This window comes from Bremia lactucae, assembly GCF_004359215.1.
Source record: "Bremia lactucae strain SF5 chromosome Unknown BlacSF5_NotPlaced_200_SHOA01000120.1_2678225bp, whole genome shotgun sequence".
Taxonomy (NCBI): domain Eukaryota; phylum Oomycota; class Peronosporomycetes; order Peronosporales; family Peronosporaceae; genus Bremia; species Bremia lactucae.
The window spans coordinates 1,318,402-1,339,159 of record NW_027152213.1 but is presented as its reverse complement, the minus strand read 5'-3'; the positions used below and the strand labels follow the sequence as shown (position 1 = coordinate 1,339,159).

Sequence of the window (20,758 nt, the reverse complement as noted above, 5' to 3'; positions counted from 1 at the left end):
TTTTAATTGTACCAAATTATGCACTTAAAACCCAAGATATAAAACACAGTCGCCGCATCCAAGAAAACCCATGGAGACATATCCACCCACTGGGCTCTTCATTGAAGCCGCTAATGGGTCGAGACCGTCATCTCCAGCGCTGAAGCCTTCAACGAAGAAGCGCCGAGCTGCTGGGCGTCGACGGGATCCTGTATGGGACTGGACGACTGTTTTACCAGACAAGCGCGTGGTTTGCAACCGCTGCGAAGCCGTCATCCACCGCTATGGCGTGGCCAAGGTCGAGCGCGTGCGTGCGCATTTTGAACGCAAATGTCCCGTAGTGGCCAGCTCGTTGGCAACTTCTAAGCGTTCAAATAGCGTAGATGAAACGCCACCGATCATCCAGCCTGAGATACCGCGATTGGGTGTAACAATGGCGCAAAGAGCCTCTAGTAGCAGCAACTATGGCAACAAGAACGGTGCGTTTAAGCGCAAATTTGCTTATTGGGTCTATGCCACGGGACAATCATTTGATATCGCAAGGAATGAGCTCATATTAAACGCACTACGAGTCGTACGACAGGATGTGGCGCTACCGTCAAAGCACGAGCTTGAAAATGAGCTGTTGGATCTCGAGTTTACAGCCTCAAAGAATAAAGTGACTAAAGCTCTCGGGAATCAGCGCTGCTGCCTTACCGTCGAAATATGCGCGGATGTAGGCGGGTATACTATCACGACATTTGGAGCTAGGAAAGAGGGTCTATCGTTCTTTCTCGAGTCAAAAACTGTACCAACTCCTGAAAATTCGGGGATTTTAATGGCTAATGAAGTCGAAGCTGTCTTGGCGAAAGAGAAAAAGATGGAATTATGTGGCATCGTGACTCCCACGACGTCGGTATTGTCGCATTATACGCGAGAACGGATCCAGAAAAAGCACCCGCGATGCATTTTTTTTTATGGATGTGTAAGTTGTGCACTTACGTTATTGCTTCAGGATGTTTGTACCATTCTCCCATGGCTTGATACAGTGCAAAAGACAATAGCGGATTTTGTAGCAGTGTTTCATGGAAAGTATACACTCCAGACCGAAATTAAGACGAATCAAAATCTACAAACGGCGGCTGAATTTCCAGAAATTAGCTCGATATGTGCGTCTTTGGAAGACGTGCTTAAGTGTGAAAAGGTGTTGTATACGATTGTTGCCCGTCGAGACTTTGTTGAGGCTAGTACACCAGTAGAGCACGAGAAACGGAAACGAGTGCAGGATTTTGTTTTGAATGAAAATTTTGTGCGGGATCTAGTCAATTCGTTGGATATTTTACGTCCACTTCAGCAGCAGCTCCAGCATTTTCAGGAAAATCAGCCTCCGTTGTCCGAGGTTGTTTCGAATTTGGTAAAGCTTTTGACACTTTTCTCTTCGTTAGAGTGGATGAGCAAGAAAGAAAAGGCATTAATTACTTCGTGCGTGAGTGAGCGATTTAATGCGATCTATGGTGACTCACATGGCGTGGCTTCTACATTAGATCCGCGTTATCTCGGAAAAGCGCTTGATGATAAGAAAATGCAAGAGGTAGAAAATTTTCTTGTTCGATTCTGTGAGCATGAAGACCATAATGTTGACATTTTGTCGCAGCTTCAGAGATATAAGGCCATGGTGCTTGAGTTGAAAGAAACGAATCAAGCCTACTGGCAGCAATTGCAGTCAGGTGCTATTAAACCGACTGAGTTTTGGGAAGAGCATCGAAACCACTTTCCACATTTACACGAGTTGGCCGTTGCAGTCTTTAGCTTGCCATCATCAAGTGTTTCTCGGTCACCATCGTTTGGAGCCCAGATGCAAGTAATCCTTTCGCGTTTTGGCAATAAGTTGCCACCTAGCCAGCTGATAAAGCTGACCCATGTATTTTGCAACTCGCAAGGGGACATTAAGGAACTAGTTGAGTTGAAGAAAGAAAAGGATGGGGAGTCGGCATTAAACTGATTTCTTTGAAAATCGGAGTCGAGCCGATATATAGTATGTTTCCTTGATTTAAACAAAGTTTATTTCTAAATTAAATTCCAAAAGGGTCATCATTTCCATTCTTTTTTATCCTCAAACTTTAATATTTCTGAATCGACCGATATTTGACGAATGTGTGCCAATTTATTTGAAAACTCAAGCGGAAAACAACATTTTGAATCTAGATCTAACGGTTTCAATTGCTTGCTTATTGCGTATATCTATTGTCATATGATAATTTGAGTTGGCTCCTGCGGTGAGATTTTGGTTTTAGGAATTGGTTGCTACTGAAGCTATCGCCTGTTCAATCTATTGGCCACAGGTCCAAGCAAAAATTCAACGAGTGCCTAAATTATTGATTAAAAATTGTTTCTAAGGAATCGGCTTTATCAATGAAAATGTGATTCAAACAGTCTAAACATCAACACGGCATACAAAGACAAAGATGTTTAATGTCACCGTATAATCTTGACTTAAGACGGGCAAAGCACATTTTTCCCTGAGATGGATGCATAGACCTCAAACTAACAAAATACCACAAGCCTTTAAACTCACACAATTGATCAAAAGGCGAAGTAGCGACAATAAATGCTGCCAACCAATTTTGACGCGACCTGTCCCGACGACTCTTGCAATCTGGCAGGGGGCTTGGTCGGCTTTTTTAAAAAAGGGCGTTGTTTTCAAAAGGGGTATATGATGCCGAATGCTACTTGATTCGCGTGCTTAGGGGCTCACCAGCAATACGAAAACACATGTTGAACATCTTGAATTCATTGCTGACGCAAGAATGAGTAAACTCACGAAATGACTGCCACCGCTGTCAATTAAAACATGTTTTTTTTAGCCTCATGCCTCCCCACCTCAAGTGGAGTGGCTCTTGAATTTTTCAAAAGCTTGATTTAAGACCGTGAAAAGCTCTTTAGCCTCAAGTTGCTCCGGAATCGTCGCTCCACGCAACTTGTCGGGATGAACAACTCGAATAATGCTCCTACAAAATACAATCTCTTATAAGCAACAAAACTATATTCTCGAGTAGCAGCGAAACTCACCGATATGCCTTGCGTACGGTATCATTGTCAGGAGATTGCACAACCATGAGTTGACATTTCTTCAATGCATCACTGGACGAGATCTGGTCCAAAGTTAGAATCATATGCAATAATTCCTTGCCAAATGCCCACATTTCCACACGCCGATGAATAACTCCTCGAACCGAGTCAGCTTCGTCAGCCTCGAGCTTTTTCTTCATCTGCATTTCATGACGCTCTCGTAAACGTGCTTGTTGACGAAGATACAATTCCGTGTCTGCAAGTGCAGGCTCAGGAGGAAGCGGTGGCATTTCCGTTGACAGCGTTCGAGGGTCTGATTGACGCTCTTCCTCAGCCTCACTTTCTGAAGTCTTGCACTCACTCTTGCGTCGAAAGTGACGACTTGCTTGACCATTAACATCCACACCTTCATCTTCACGAGGTCGCGGCGGATCATTTGAATACAGTGGCGAAGATGTGCTGGGTTCGCGCTGTTCTTTCTGGTGCTTACTATTCATCTGCTGTCGTATTTGTGAAACACGTACAGTTTTCATACTTGCAGGACGACGTCTTCCATTCCGCCGCGTTTGCTGTTGTTTGCGTTTCCTTTCCCGTTCTTCTTGTGCCATAATTTCCCATTCTTTCTCATACTCTTCCTTCTTTTTAGTCTCTTCATGCTCCTTTTCTTGCTTCAACTTCAATTTTTCATTACGTTTCCGTGCACGATCCTCCATGTACTCATTCATTCGACTTTTGCTTGTACTGTGTATAGTATCTGCGCCACTTTGGCTTTTGTTCTTTTCACGAGGATTTGACAATGTCGGCACCCGTTTATCATGACATTCTTGACCTGAAAGACTAGCCTTTCGTACCTTCATATGAACTGCGTTCGTAATAGTCACTGTTTCTCCCTCTTCATCCGAGAACGACGAATCTGAAACCGAGGAAGATTCTGAAAGGCTACTACTCTTACTAGCTTTTCCGTGACGCGGCTGACTCTTTTCCACGTCAAGCTCGTCCGAATTATCATCATCTGATGAATAAGATTTATTCGAAGGAGACATTGGAAGCCTATGAACTTCCGGCAGCAAACTTGTAGTTCCAATTTGATCCAGTGGAGTTACAAACTGTGTTGGCAATTGTGTTGGTTTGTCTAATGCCTCACGCCATTCATGAGTTTCATCGTCATCGTCGTCTGAATCACTTAAGCTGCTAACATCTCCGTCATCCGAAAAAATGTGTTGCGACAACGCCTCCACGGGAACCAAATATGGCGTTTCTTGCACAGGAGTTGGCGGAGGAGGAGGAAGTGGCGGCATGTCATTATCTGACAAGTCACTTGCCGACGATTCACTACCGAAAATACTATCACTCGATTCATCTTCATGGTACGAAGGGGGCCTGGCCACGTACATTCGAGGACGTTCATTTGAAACTTTGCTATGAACGACATCTTGTCGCCGCTCAAAAGATGACGCAAATGCACTGACAATTGGTGCTTCTCCGTCAGCAATCTTCACTTCATTTCTCGTAACTTTTATACCATTCCGAGGAGATGTACTCCGTTTGAATCGAGAAGAGAGCTTTTCAAAAAAAGTCGCCGACATGCCTGCATACTTGCCATCCCCCGATTTATCTTCTACAGGTGTATCCATGGCGGATTTAAACATTTGAACTGATGCAGCACGACGCTTTCCGTCTCTCAATGATGGTTTCGAGACATCATCCGTAAAATTGGATGCCGACAAGCCTCGCGAACGATTACGGCTCCGACTCCGACTTAGGCTTAATTCATCACTTGTTACAGTGCTCAAATCAGCAGAGACTGTATTCTCTACGGCAGTTGGACTGGACGAAATCGAGCCATTACCAGTTTTATCATCAGACATCTCCAGCATTGTGTCACTCCCGATAGCCGCCTCAGTATCTTCCTGATTCGAAACGCCTCCTCTTGGCTCCACAAGTGGCATGTCCGGTAGAAAACCCACCGACGCGGCTGTTTCCGCGGCAGTTTTTACTCCCACAGTTTCTTGCAAAGCCGTCAACTGTTTGCGTAAGTACTTTTTCTCGTGTTGTTCCTTTTCCAATTGAAACTTCAAACCTCGACTAATAGCCTCAGCATCTTCAAACCGCTTCAGTAAACTTTGATATTCTTCACTCGCTACTACCTCCATCGTCGTGGGCTTTTGGTTTGCCGATTTGGTCAATTTATCTTCCATTTCCTGTACTTTTAATACTAACGCCCCATTCGCAGCCCGCTGTTCTTGAAGGCGCCATTCTGCATCTTTTATTAATTTCTCATGCTTTACGGACTGCAATTCAATTTCTCGAAGAACCTCTTGATTCTTTTCTTCACGTTCACGCTTGAGCTTTTCCTCTGATGTCGCTGCATGGGCTTGTAGCTGATCATACTGCGCATTCATTGCTGCTAATTGCGTCTGGAGTTCCGTCATTTGAGATTCGTATTGCTCTGTGTATCGTGTCAGTTTTTCACTTGCCTTAACGAGTTGCTTGTTGCGCTTCTCAATCATGCGTTGACAGTCTTTCACACGAATAGTCCACGCGTCTTTATCCTGATTGACTTCATTCAGTCGAATTTCAAACTCCTCGGCACGCTCTTGTGCAGCCTCGAGTTGGGCCTTAAGTGCCTTCATTTCCGACTGTTTTGTACGTTGTCGAAGCTTAACGCGCTCATGGAACGTCTCCAGCGACTCTCCAGTGTCATCATCAACCTCAAAGAGCCCTTTTCGTTCACTAACGTGTGTATTATCGCCTCCAAAAGTAGAGGAAGACATCGAAGTCGAGGGCGTAGAAAACATCGTGCGACGCCGAGAATCAGAGCCCGAGAACGAGCTCGAGAGCATTAAAGCTGGACGACAGCGTGCTGGGAGACCCACAAGCAGCGGAACTGAGCCCATTCGATGTTTGCGATCATGCTCGCCATCTGATGCGTCGGAATTGCCCGCCGAAGACGAGGAGGAGGAGAAAAGGCCACCGTTGCGCCCGCGCTTAGTGTGGTCCGCTTGATCGCGTGCAGAAGGGATCAGCGGATTGCCTGATAACCACCATAGATAGGATAATCATAACGAGGAGAGTGAGCAACGTTTTATGCATTCAGAGACGTACATTTCGCGCCGGAGACGGCCGAAGTGTGCCGCATGATGTCAGCACCCGATGCGGATTTGAGTCGGAGAAATGCGTAATCAGGAGTACCGGGGTTACATTGTATTAGGAAAAGAGTAAACAAATAGGATCCAGGGTTACAATTCGTAAGTAAAAGCAGAAGAATCAATTTAATTGTAACGAATGACGCTGCCGAAGCAAAAGTCCCATCCGCGTAGCACTCAGATGAGATTATAAAGTTAGCTGCCAACCCTCGCGTGAGAAGGAAGTTGCATTTAAAGGAAAGAGACCCTGAAGCATGTACTTATTATGATGTTACAGTTGCATTTATAGTATATTGTAATGCGACGGAAGATACTGTGTGTAACGGTTGTCCCGTTACATAAATATTACTTTTCATACGAGAATAATGAATATTATCTCCAATGAGAATAATAATAAATATTATTTCGTATAGGAGGAAATAAATAACGAGGTACCAAATTATTATCTTTATTAATTTTGACTTAATAGTTCCAATATTACCAAATTTGGTGCAATAAGACATTAATTCTATTGATTGATTTAAGTTCAAATCAACCCCGCCAATCGTTATAAGACTCAGTGCCATACATAGTATGTTATCAGTATGATAAAGTCAGTAGTAGATAAAAGACCGTTACGTAAAAACTTAATTTACTAATACAGCTTTACTTTTCTCTCTATTTTAAAGCCTTCGAAATAACCTTTGGTAGCTAGACTACTGAGCTACCTGCAATATCCCTATTCACGTCGTATACGTGAAGTAACCCACTCAGTGTAGGTTGACTGGTACTTGGGAATGGTGCCACGTTACACCTGGTAGCACTTTGTAGTCTGATCAACGGCCTACGCACGTTCAGTCCAACATGACCATGTTGGATAATGAAGGAGGGAGCTTTCAAGCCCCTTAAGAAGGCTATCACGCGACGCATGAAAGGTTCACTCATTTGAGTGACCTTAAATGGAGAGCGATCGAATGCATGAGTTCAGTCGTAGGCGAACCAACCGTTAGCGCAATGTTGTTCGCCAGTGCGCCTAGCAATAGGCGCATCTGTAACAGTAAAGAGACGTGTAGTTGGTATCTAATACACGTTTAAGGGTAAACGGTACGATGACTAATTCACCGCACTAGATTTAGATGTCAGATTTGAGGTCATCCTTGGATTACCATGACTCAGAAAGTACAAGCCATGTATAAATTGGCAGCATAAAGTCGTGAGGATGCAAGTCTCTTGTTCATCGGACGGCAAACTGATGAATTTCTTGGAGCGTCCACAAACGTGTGGACGTCCTACGAGTGAGTACGATGGCTTCGCTTGTGGTTCGGTCGTTAGCATGACTGCACAAGACCTCAGTTTGAATGCCCAACACACTGTGGACTTAGATCCCGACGGCTGTGCACAAGCACAGGCAGCGTCGAAGTTCGACCACTAGAATAAGTTGAGTGATACGAAACAAGGATGCTTGCTTGGAAAGGAACATCCAAGAAAATTTGAAACGCCCATCTATAAAAGACAGTGCGAGAATCCTAGATAGCCTGGAGAGTCGATCGTAGAGGATCTCGCTGTGATAGCGCAGCCACAGCTAGAGGCAGTTGGGTAGGATACCCCCCAAATAGTTTCTGTAGGATCAAGTCCCCGGAAACCTGTGGTCAAACGTTCCCAAGTGTAGGCGCTTATATACTTGATCTATAAGCGCCTCCGAAGTTAAATTCGGAGATTACTCATTTGCCAACGCTAGAACCGAAACGGTACTTGCGTGATCTGCGTAGTGGTAAAGTCAAGCAGATCTGCGTACTTGTCACAGATAACAACTACGTGGCCGATATTCCGTCGGCAATAGAATTTCCTGAGAACATTCGGGTTCTCAGTCGCTCATCGATGGGGAAAATGTCCTCGATGAGAAGACTCGGATGGAACGTTTTACGTCCCAATCTTGGGAGTCTTTGAAGACAAATCCTCTTAATTAAGATTTGATTAATTTATAAGGATGTCTTCCCTGAATTAGTACCGTGCGTGTTGCCAAAGGATAAAGGCACTCGACACGAAATTGACCTAATCCCAGACTCGAAATACTGTGTCATGAAGCAATGGCCATTGCTTCGTGAACAAGTAATAGCGATCGACATCTTTGTCGAACGCTTAGCAGCAGGCCGTGCGAGGGCTCAACTTCCCTACATAGCTCTCTGACCTTCTGTGTACGTAATACAGCAGGATAATGGCGGATAGTGCATGCATTCAATAAGCTGAACGCTGCAGCTGTACTTGTGGTAACGCCGATACCACGAAAAGACGAATTCATTGGTGGTATGTCAAAGAGTACTATCTTTTCGTCAATAGATCTAATGAATGGATTCTATCAGATCCTTATGCATGAGCACGATATTCCGTTCATAGCAGTAAGCACCCAAAGCGGAGCGTAAGAACCTTTCGGACGTGGGTACGATGTACTTCAACATCCGACTTTCCGTCCATGGCTCTGTTATGAACGAAGAAATCATCAAAATAGCTCGGTGCAAAGTCCCGCACCAATCTCAACAGACTTGTTACCCATATGTTAAATGTCGCGGGGGCATTACTAAGTCCTTTGGGCTTGACTAGCCACTCCCATAGCATATATGCATGAGCACAAGTTGTATGCACATCTCAAGAAGTTTATATTCGCTGCAAGCAAAATACCACTTCTTGGGTGCACCGTGGGTAAACGCAGTGTACGCCCGGATCCAGAAAAGATCAAGGAGATCACCGATTGGCCTATACTAGTCGATGATTTAAAGGGACTTAGAAAGCTCGTCGATTTAACGGCGTACCTCACGCAAATCTGCCGAAATGACTGTACATCTTTCTTCATTGTTGAAGTAAAATGTTAAGCGGTCATGGAACGCGATTATCAGCGTTCCTTCGAGAGTATCAAGCAAAGCTTAATGCAATCGCCAATCCTGGCGATTGCTGACCAAGACCGACCTTTTCATGTGGTATGTGACGGCAGCAGTTTTGCGATCGGCTGTGCTTAATGCAATATGACGCAGACGGTGCACAGCGCGTCGTCTATTATCAACTGCGTCGGTTTCAATCAGCTGAACGCAATTATCCAATGCATGACAAGGAACTCCCTACCATGAAATACGCACTGGCTAAGTTTAGGGTCTATCTCTTGGGAGATTAATCGCTCTTTGTATTTACGGATCATGCGTCTTTACGCACGGCTGTGCACAGTCCACACCTCTCGCAAAAAAGATGGTTATATTAGCGGGGTATATGACTTCTCCGTGGAATATATTCCACGACGACTTAGCGTCGTTCTTGATGCCCGTTCGCACCGGCCAAATTTTGCGTCGGTTGCGCAAATCAACAGCGAGCATAAGGCCACTATTGCAACAATAAGTGTTCCGTCGTCAACATTACTCGACGACATGAAGTGAGCTTATCAAGAATTTAAGGCTCTTACAGGGTGATGGATTACCTTAGAAATTCATCCGAGCAAACCTTTAAAGGATTGTCGAAATTGTATAGATCCTCAACAGATCGATACACAACACGCTACAAGTTACTGTATTACACAGCCATTGCTGGCGACAAATTTCGTGTCGTCATTTCCACCCATAATAATTTGCGTTTACGCATCGTGTATGAGTGCCACGATGCACCAATAAGTGCTCATTGTGGACGTGTGAAGACCTGTCTCACAATACGCGGGACTTCTACTGGCCACGCCAGTAACAATTCGTCTACAAGAACATACGTGCTTGTGAAGTTTGTCAACGGTGAACCCAGCGCTTCATCCCGTGCTCCGTTACAACCTCTGCCTGTTCCGGCAGAGTGTTGGCAGTCTGTATACACGACCTTCGTCCTCGGATGTCCCGACGACGAACATAAGAACATTAGTATTCTTGTTTTTCTTGATCGTATGGCAAAATGGTATATCTTGCTGCAGTACCGGAGTCGATCATAGCCAAAGACTGTGCCGGGTCTTTGCTGACACGATATTTATACTCCCTGGGTTACCCCTCCAACTGGTCTCAGATCGAGACCTTAGATTCAAGCGGAATTTTGCAAACTGCACTTGAAGCATTGTTTTAATGTCAACTTCTGATAATCCTGAACCAGATGGTCGACGGAGTGTGCAAACAGTATCCTCGAGGAGAAACGTCGCGGATAGGTCCACACTTTTACGAGTTGGAGCGAGTTCATGCTGATGGTAGAGTTTGCCATCAACAATTCATTGCATGCTTCTACGAAGCATAAACCTTTTTCGTGAACGCCCTACGCCATCCACGTATACCATATTGTTTGAGAGTGATAAATATTCAAGGGAAGGAAAGACTCACTCGAGCAAACAAAGCTCATGCTCATCACGCCTTGGTCGTAAGGTCAGTACGAAGGATACCAATGTCGATTTAATCAACATTGAAGCGGACAAACTCAGAAAAAGCAATAATGCTCTAACTAGAGAGGAGATTGACATCTCCGCAGTGCGAACAGATCGCAGTGAAACAAAAATAAAACCGAGTCAGCAGGTGGTTTCCTGCTGGGCTAGAGAAGCTGTGGTCCGTTTCATACCGGATTCCAACGCTCATGCGGTGGATCGACAGAAACGGAACTCTAACAAAAATGGAGACAAACATTCTCGTATTTAATATTAACAACCTAGTCCTACTGTCTACGGTAAACGTACCAAAACATGTGACGAATGAAGGCAGTAACAAATAAGTATCCATGTATATCGCCCGTTTCGTGTATACATCGCCAAGGCATTGCATTCACGATCGAGCTGTCTCGTAGTATGCGTACGCATCCAACGTTCTTATTTGGACGACTCCGCCTGTATTATCAGTTAGAGGCTTCTTCCGATTCCGGTTTGCAACCGGAACGGTCTGATGGTCTCAAGCCAAAGCCGAATGGTCTCGGGACAGAGTCTGATTCTCATGAACTAGACGATCCACTCTTTCGTCCAAGGCAGAGATCTTCTGACGGGATGTTACCAGCTTGTTTTGAAAGGACTAATGTGTCCTCTTGTTCGCCAGTTGATTAGTCGCAACCTGCGCACAATTTATCAACTGGTCACGAAAACCATTATCATCCGTCACCGCCAACTCGCGGCGACGGGATCGCTTCTGGGCAATAGCCCCCCCCTCAAGTAAAAAGGGTGTGATCCATACCACAATGTTGATTCGGATTCATCAAACGAGGCAAACCCGAATTTTCCTCCCACTCCACATCCATTGACGGATTCGAGTGGTGAGAAGCGTTTTCTTGTTGAAGGCCTCTCGAAGCACCGTCGACAGCTTAGCCGCCGGCGCGGAGGCTGGTCATACCCGCCACTGCTGTAACATACTAATATTACTAGTTGAGAACTCACAAGGATAAGTCAATACAGCCGCTTTTCAACACAGTTATTTTTGATATTCACGTTTATGGTCAGAATCTTTCATTTACTCGATTACGAAATAGAGTGCCGCACAAAATGATTCATTATCATTTGGGGCTTGCTCTTGAAAGACAACCTTTGAGATTTTTTCGAAAAACCCATTATACATAGTACCTAGTTGTTGATAAGGTCTATTTTTGCGTAGCGACTATTCGTCTAAATTAAGCAATTTTATAAACGTGATAGCAGTAGAAAAAAAGCAAGAATGGCGCCAATGAGTAGCGACGGCGAAGGATTCGGCTGTGCAATGAGAGCGAGTACATATGAGCGATCAACAGCATGTATAGCAAAACGTCTACGAGAAAGTATGGAGAAAACGACACGATTGCTAGATGCTTTTGAGCACGAAGTGGGAGAGAGTAGTGTCCCTATGGGCACGTATCAGAGGTGCTGCCGACAATTAATCCTCTACATGGACATGCATATGGAAACATCTGCGAATTTTTTAAAAGATATGGAGGCATTCATTGAGCCAAGTTATCGTAATCGCCCACAAAGCGAATTGGAAAAATTGGTAGCCAATCAATTGTGGGCCCAATATAATGGAAGAGTGGTCGAGGCGGCCCACGTCGAAGTTAGTACTACGCCTAGCACTCCAAGATCTTATGAGCGCGTAATCAAGACGGATGAAGTTGTGGATGGGTCTATTATTGTGACTCCAGTGGCTGTTGCCAATGCGATTGTGTCCGGGGTGACGCAGTCGTGCTCGCCACACGTCGACTTGACAGTAGTCCCGCCGTCAATACTTGGGTCTAATAATAAGCGACAGTTATCAAAAGAGCGTTTTGTACCTTGCAAATCAAAACGAGCTCGGCACACGGTCGCACGAAATCTTTACGGTGCTGGCATACTAAATTGCGACGAGAAAGAAGACAGTGAATCGGATAGCATTACCGGATCAGGGACCGACGCGGAGACTGACGTCACAGCATCAGATCTTCAATTACATTTTGAATTGAATAAATGTAGCGGTGAAGTGCTGTGGCCGTGTGCAGGCGAGCGTTCCTTTGTGCAAAATGTTGCTTATAAGCGTCGTCTTAAAGCAGCAATTCAGTTGATCGACGCAAAAAACTGTAGCCCACCAATCAGCATGATGTGCACTCAGGAGTGTGCTAATCTTCGAACCCGAATGTGTTTAATGCATCGCATTCAACGGGGCAGTGCGAAGCCATGCCATGACCAATTCTGTTGCGTCTGGCTTGAAATTGACACTCATTTAGTACGTTGTCAAAACTCACAATGTGAATTTAAAAATATGGTTGGACTCCGTCAAACAAAGTATGATATTCAGCAGTATGCACTGAAACTTGAAGGTTTACGTAAAAAGCTTTTGACGATCGAAAAGCAGGATTGTAGCAATTCTACTGACGCTTGTTCTCGAAGCAAAAGGGAGCTTGAAATGAAGATTGAGAAATTAAAGGGGAAGTGTGCGGAACTGGAAGACACGATCCTTTTGCATCGAGATAGGGAGAGAGCTTTCATGAGTGACTTAGATATTCTAAAGAGACCGTCTGTTCTAGATAGTGTACCAAGCTTTCAGAACCATTATGCTTAGAAGATTTCGATATATACATATATATATATAAATAAATCGTACAAAATTTTGATGTTTATTTCCCAAACTTGTGAACACTTTTCGATAAATGCCTTTATAGCTAAATATCTTGAAGTTAATTGACATTACCGTCAATTGAAATTGCGGTCGATATGGCAAAAGCTTTGCCTTGTTGAGCACAAAACAATGTTAATAGTTTGTAATGCCGTGAGAATGGATTCGATATGCATTGCCATAAACTGCAAGCTTAACAAACGAAGGACGTAAATATAAAGATGACATTAAATCCAGAGATCTGATGAAGTCATTACAGCAATCACGCTGCATGTGTGGCAAGATATTTGCAAATTTGTCAGCTAATGTTTTACATCTTAATTATTCTGCGTTGTGATTTTGCGAATTAAGTTGGTGAAGCTCCGCTGAATTTCTTGATAAGTTCACTTTGATTGCATCAATCTTTGAGGTGCAATCGTGAAAATCAAGACGGTGGCCGCAAATGTGTGCGGCTACCGTTTTGGTGAATTTGCTATCGGATAAATACAAAGATTTGAGGTCCTTATAAGTGCATTATTTGGATGGTCAAGACAGGCTTCAGACTAACCTATGCAGGTTGCCTAGCTTAACAACGCGACGGAATAAATATCGCGTGTTTGCCGATTAAGACCATCCCATGCACACCAGATCTACGAATTACGACCGAGACAAAGTACGGCACGTGACACGGAGCACTTTAAGGATGGGAATGCAGCACATTTGGTGTAAACAAGGTTTGGCTTAGCTATTCTTTGCCTATTTCTTTGGAAAAAGAACAAAATTCCGCATAGCTTTGTCGTCAGAATATTGCAAACAGCCTGATGATTGCATTTGGTAGCTGTTCAGACTCACAAAGTTGATTCTGTGATTAGATTTGCTATGATCAGTAGAACTGGCAAAACCAGAGCTTTAAACATCATCCGATGATAGTGTCGAAACATGTAAAGATATCGATGCAGAATAAACGTCAATCCCAAAAATATTGTCGCACATGTCATCTCACGAATGAACGACTTAAAATTTCGGGCTGCTGACATGTTGCAGGGTGTCGCATTGGACAGCTTTGTCCTTCGTACCACAAATAATTAACTTTTTATGATTGATTGCTACTTATTAGTCTCTTTAGATTGAGTTTCCCGTATGATTGACATATGGTGACAAAATGTTGCAAGGGGTCGAGTCAAATTAAATTACGTAACATTTGATTTGACTGTAAGCTGCGATCGAATTTAAATGTATCACTGCTTATTGTTGGCCTGACTCGTTCTATTAGATAGGCGAAATAGATCTTTGAAGACAGCTTCTGTCAGCGACCACAATTCTGCCTCGGCCGAGACAAACCGACACTAAGCCCCTGGGATGAGCCTAATTATCCCACGATGAGCACTCAATCCCGAGAACACGTTGCAAAAAAGTGCTGCAGGTGCAACAACATTATGTGTCTTGTCAAGATTTTTTGCGCTGAATCTAGATGGACGTATAGCTAGCTAGCAAGAAGAAAATTACTCATACGAGGCTTAAATTTCGAAACAAGACATTACAAAACGAAATAGCGAAGCGTGTATTTCTAGTTAAAGAGTCAGACAGAGAGGGATCTTTCGACGAGACAATAAAAGGCAACGAACATGCGACCTTCATGTCCTCCTTAGACACGACGCATCATTATGGATAACATTATAAGTGACACTCAAAAAGTGTAAACAGGTCTGTACGTTAGTTCTTGAGCTTTGAAACTGGTGCAAGTTCTTGTAATCGATAGCCGGTGAGTGCTCTAAAATCAACGAGCAAAATCTCAAAATTTGCAAATTCCCTTTTAAGATCCGTGCAAATCACACGATAAGGCTGCTTATCGACAGATGTGCTTCCATCATTTCCCGGCAGAGGCAACTCATGCCAAAGCAAAGTCAAGTCGAGATTAATAATTAAAAAGCAGAAGAAAGGCCTTCTTGGAACGCCATATCTATTATCAAGAAAATGAAGAAAGGGACAACCAAGCCGACAACCTAAAAGGGCCTTCTGAGATAGCGACCACCTGACCTAATGACACTTTTGATCGAAATAGATCATCGACAAAGTTACCAATTAAAATCATACGTCTAATGTTACATGCGGGTTTGCCAAGATAACAAAAATAGATGCTACTCCGGCTCACAGGCCAAAAATATTGTTCTTTTCAGCACGTACCACTCGTTTAAAGGGATTCTACGGGGTAAAATTAGCAACTTTTGGGTAAAGTTCTTTTTTTGCGTTTCACCTGGCCTATTCACCATCCCGATTCCACCTCTCTCTCGGCTTTCGCAAACGGACGAGCGTCGTCGCCACGGCTTTCACTACAATGGGCACGTATACTGCACGAACAAAATGAATCAAAACAATTTTGTTCAGACAATGACACATTCTTCATTCTCCAATTTACTCTCTACTGGTGACTCGAACCCCCCGTCCAACTCAACGTTTTTATCCAAATCTTCGTTGGAAAACGCTCGGCACATTCAATGAAGACACTCATTGTTTTCCAAGCAGCTGTCACGGCGTTAGTAACTCGTTACATTGCTGCGTTTGATTTAATTCCTAGCGTTGGGGAGTTTCTCCAAGACACGACCGAGAAATTGGTCGGTTTGGAGAAATCCTCTGAAACCATCGAGTACTTTGCACCATTTGGTACGGACGAACCGTCAAGAGATCTCTTTGTCTTTAACGACAGTCTCAAAGAAATTATTCCAATCATCAATGTCGCTAAAGAAGCGCTCAATCAACCGGTTCCGACCAATGAATGGTGGGCCAATCTCATCCATGTTACGGATCTAGGAAGTGAGTCCAATTTTGCTGCATGGGCAAATCCGTACTCGGTCAAGCTTCCACGTGAAAGACCGTATGGACTCCAGACGTTCTATTCATTCACGTACCGAGAATTTGCCAAGAAAATCAATGGAACGGTCAAGTACTACAATCACTCGCGTCACAACGACTTGACGCTATCGTCTGGGGAATTCTTCAAACGACAACCCGTGTACGAGATCTACGAGTGGGACGAAGTGGGCGCGAAACTCCGTACGTGTGACAAGAAAAGTGGCAAGTGCATGTACTCGGCTTTGGTGAGTGGCATGGCCTTTGTTTCGGCCAAATACGACGGCCTTGTACCACGTATTGACAGTGAGCACAACATCACACACGTCGACGACTCAACCCCTGGCAAATTCGTTCTCTATCTCAACAATAGTCAAACGTGGGTCATGTATACAAGCAAGCCCGTGTCGTTTCATATTGAAAGAAAGGTGAATTTCTCTGTCAATGCAACGGGGTCGTCGTTAGTAGCAGACAATGAGTACTTTGGGACTATTCGAGTAGCCTTGCTTCCAGAAGATGCGAGGGATGATATCTACGACGAGTATGCAACGTGCACGATTCTTGGTGGAACTGTATCGATGGAATCACGCACGTCATACAGTTTTGACTGGGAAGTCGAAGGAACCACCTGTGATACCACTGGCTTGCTGCATTTTGCCCTGTATCACCATCTCGAATCCATGGTTGGACCTGTGACTACGTATACAACTCCTGGTGCAATCATATTGAATGCAGCCACACGTGGTCGCATGGTTGGTCAAGTATGTACAGTTCCCAAGTGGTCGTTCTACGAACCAGAAGCGGATTTTGAAGTCGACTTTTATCCTATCGATCGACCTACGCCATATATTGTGGAAAAAATTGACTTGCTGAATACATTAAAGAAGGATATTACTGCCAATTGGACGGGCTGGGATGTCGACTCGTGGTACTTTAATGGTAAGACGTTTCAAAAGTTTGCATCTTTGTGCATCATGGCATCAGACAAGTTAATTGTTGGAGACGACACCAAGTTGCTTAAATTTTGTCTTCAAAAGCTCGAGCGATTGATTGAACCCGTGCTTAATAACACGCTGACCCCATTTCTTATGTATGACACACTATATCACGGGCTCATTTCGACTTCGATTTTTCGCAACAATAACATTTACGAAGAATTTGGCAATAGTATTTACAACGACCATCATTATCACTATGGGTACTATCTCGTCGCATCCGCTATGATTAAACATCTTGACCCACATTGGGAACGCTTGCCCGAGCTTGAACGGATCATTTGGACCATGATCCGTGACGTGGCCAATCCAAGCAAATTGGATCCATACTTTCCTCGCTTTCGACACTTTACGTGGTACTTGGGGCACTCGTACTCCCACGGTGCGACATCCATTGATAATGGTAAAGACGAGGAAAGTACGTCGGAAGATATCAATTTCTGCTATGGGTTGTTGCTCTGGGGCCGAATGACGGGAAGAAAAGATATTGAAGATCTTGGGAGTCTAATGCTTCGTTTGAATGCCCATGCTATTCGAACGTACTTTTTACTCAAGCGCGATAATCCGATTCATCCACCCGATATTGTTCGCAACCACGTCACGGGTATCTTTTTCGACAATCTCGTGTTTTATAACACGTTTTTCCTTGATGAAGTCTACGCTATCCATGGCATTCAAATGATCCCAGTGTCACCGATTAATCGACTTGCGCGTACCTCCGTGTTCGTGGAACAGGAATGGGTTGATATTGTGTCCAAGACCTCGATTGTTCTCGATCAAAACAGTAACAACACGTGGCTATCATTGCTTCTCGTCAATGGTGCGACGGTTGAACCGATGGAAGCTTTACGCAGGCTACCGATGGCCACAATGGACGATGGCTTGACACTCTCGTGGGCGCTATACAACGCAGCTACTCGCTGCCGAGACGACGTGAAGGTTAATAACCCGAGTGGAATATCGATAACTATCGAATTGCTAGGCAATTTCTTAACTATCGAAGCACTTTAGGCAGTGTACTTGTGCAATTTAAACCAAGAATGCTAATAGATTGAACAAATCCTTATTTTTGATTGTTGTAGTTGTATAAGTTTAACGCAGCAAACTAGAAAGTTCTATGAGAGTATCGAATAGATCTTTACTATTTGCTTGTGAGAATTTTTGTTGTGTAAAACATTTGCTTAATTTTGCTGATCTTGCAAAATACAAGCAGTATTTTTTTTTAATGTGAACAGTTTATTACTCCACACTATCAAATCATTTGCGTGAATTTTATATGTGCAAGTTTCTGGTTCTACAATTAAACTTTATCATTATATAAGTAGTTCGTAAAATAAGTCGAAGTGGGAATTGAACCCACGCGCTATGCTCTGAAAAATAGATATCCTGGATGCTGTAAAGTACGGGTCCCAAACAAAATTTAAAAAAAGGCCACAAAAATAAATGGGTTTGTTACAGGAAAAAGACAATTTGGCATTGATCAATAGTAGAAGAACAACTCTAATTATAAGTAGTTCTCGCTCAATGTGTTTTGACAAAAAACAAATGCGACTCAAATTCTTAGCACCAGGATTTTTGGTTGGTAAGACCTCTTAGCAGCTAAATGTCAATATCAATGTTGGCGGGCACGTCGTAATGCGGCCACGCTCTACTAAGACACACACCCTAGCACAGCGAGGAAGCAGTTTAACCTGCTTTTCTTGCGTGCAGTGAGGTAGTTGTGGTGGGCGCTTTAGCAACCTCACCCAACAACACTAAGTTCTTTGATTAAGAGTCGTCACGGGAGCGGTAATCCGGCTCCTCGTGCGCACTTATCAAGTAGGAAGAAGTTTTCAGACTGATTTATATTTAATCGTATTAAATATAAATACCTATTTTTACCAATCAAAATGTTATCTCTATAGATAACACTTAATATGTATTGCGAGCGTATCTTTCTAGATACCTCCCGTAACGGATGGCGCTAGGCGTCATCCCTCCTAATGTGAATGCACCCATGTGCATCACATACACAAGGGTTGGTCACAAATATGCACCACACCCGAGTGTGGTTCTAATTTCATAATCAAGTAACTGACCATCCCCTTAAGTACACCAAGTGTACGTAACGGGGACTGTGTTAGATTAGGGCAACTTGAGCCCGTTACCCATCCCCTTCTTATAGAGGGAATTTACATTTTAGTTTTGTCAAGGAGGAGCGAGGAACTGCGAGCAGCTTTACGCGCCGCTAGTTCACTCAATCACTCTAGAGACCTGTGTTCACATACACGGCGCCAAAGATGCCACCAAAAAGGGGCCACGTTGGTGGGTCGTCTGCGAAGACGCCCACTCAACCTCATACCTAACGCACACGCCGCGCTAATTTCGCCGGCCGCGTCAAATGCCTTAGTCGAAACGCCGACAGCTACTGCCGCTGCGGCGTAAACAGGGCTAAAGGATGCATCCCACTTTAACAGTGAGGATGCTGATCCGTCGCTATTGGCGACTACAATGAGTCGACACCGTTGCCGTCACCTCATAGTAGTGATGCGGACAACGAGCTCATGAGGAAGGATGATGGCGCATTATTGCCCATCCTAACATCTCTCATGGCTTACAACATGGAGACAAAAGCATTTACGAATGCTGTCTCGTCGTCTGCGCTGGAAAGCGCAGCGACCGGCAATGAGAGCGCTGCCCATTAAGGTGCAGCCGCTTCTCCGTTGGGTATAACCACAACGCCTTAGGCTCAGACCATAATCCATAATGGTTCTGACATAGAGGATTCTGAGCCTAAAGCTCCGCCGACGACACGTGAACGTGCTCAGCCGGTGTCACAAGCCAGTCGTTTAGAACGTGGCTATGTGACGGGTGGCATTCCAAAGATGCCCCTCCATCTTAATGGCCTCGTTTAAACGGGCCAAGAGCGTCGCTCCTAGAGCGCGCTCTTGTAGACGCACATAATTTTTATGGCGTCTTTCAATCATGGAGGGCTCAGGGAAAATCGCTTGGGCGTATTTTCCCGATCACGGTCGTGTTGCGTTCAAATGAAACGCCCCACCAATACGAGGCGGAATTCCTGCGCCGCATTCGTCCGCATTCCGATGCGATGAAACAGCGGTCGCAGCGAATTAATTTCGACCGCTTGCATGTGAAAGAAATCATGGACGGTACTGTACCCCCTGTTTCTTCTCACAACGCTACTTCTGCTAGTCCATTTGAGCCTAGCGAAGGCGCCTCAGCTGGTGCTCCTGTTCATAGGCAGCCACCAAGCCGGGCACATCAATACGTAGGGTATCGATCGGTTCCCAAGAGTCGAAACTCTTCGGGTATCCTTTCCATTGGACGAGGTTCTGATACCCTTGCCTCACGGAGCGGTGGGCAAGCAACCCTTCAACAAGGAAGCGTTCACACCCGCATCCATTATTGCAGACGGCGCCCGATAGGAGTGGCGATCTCACTAAACTACTCGCGGCTGCCTTACCTTCGTCCGTTCAGTCACAGGCGTTTTGCGCTGCTGAACGACGTATTGCTGATCTCGGATCTCGTTGATGTCCGACCGAAGGCTCGTCAGGGTTATGAACGCCTGAGGACTCGCTTGAACCTTTTTGAGCGGATAATGCTGAGGGATCTGCGTTACTCGCGTGATGTCCCTCGCTCTCCAAGTCCTGTTCGTGGTGGGAGGCATCGGTCCGATAGCTTTTCGCCTTCACCGTCTGCCTCACCCAAATGACGCTCGACTCACAGTCGGCGTCACCATCGGTCTCCTTAG

General features: G+C 44.6%; 3 protein-coding genes across 3 annotated transcripts; all 3 read left to right on the top strand.

The window, feature by feature from the left end:
- Window positions 1–70: 70 nt before the first annotated feature.
- On the top strand, window positions 71–1,960 carry CCR75_000631 (uncharacterized protein; the record flags this gene model as incomplete). The annotated part of the gene is made up of 1 exon (XM_067958737.1): window positions 71–1,960. One exon carries the CDS (start codon window positions 71–73, stop codon window positions 1,958–1,960), a length of 1,890 nt encoding a protein of 629 aa, XP_067814454.1.
- Window positions 1,961–11,782: 9,822 nt separating this feature from the next.
- Window positions 11,783–13,132, top strand: CCR75_000632 (uncharacterized protein; the record flags this gene model as incomplete). The annotated part of the gene is made up of 1 exon (XM_067958738.1): window positions 11,783–13,132. One exon carries the CDS (start codon window positions 11,783–11,785, stop codon window positions 13,130–13,132), a length of 1,350 nt encoding a protein of 449 aa, XP_067814506.1.
- A 2,528-nt stretch (window positions 13,133–15,660) lies between these two features.
- CCR75_000633 (uncharacterized protein) lies at window positions 15,661–18,018 on the top strand (the record flags this gene model as incomplete). Its single annotated transcript, XM_067958739.1, has 2 exons — window positions 15,661–16,220; window positions 16,614–18,018. 2 exons carry the CDS (start codon window positions 15,661–15,663, stop codon window positions 18,016–18,018), a joined length of 1,965 nt encoding a protein of 654 aa, XP_067814311.1.
- Between the last annotated feature and the right edge of the window lie 2,740 nt (window positions 18,019–20,758).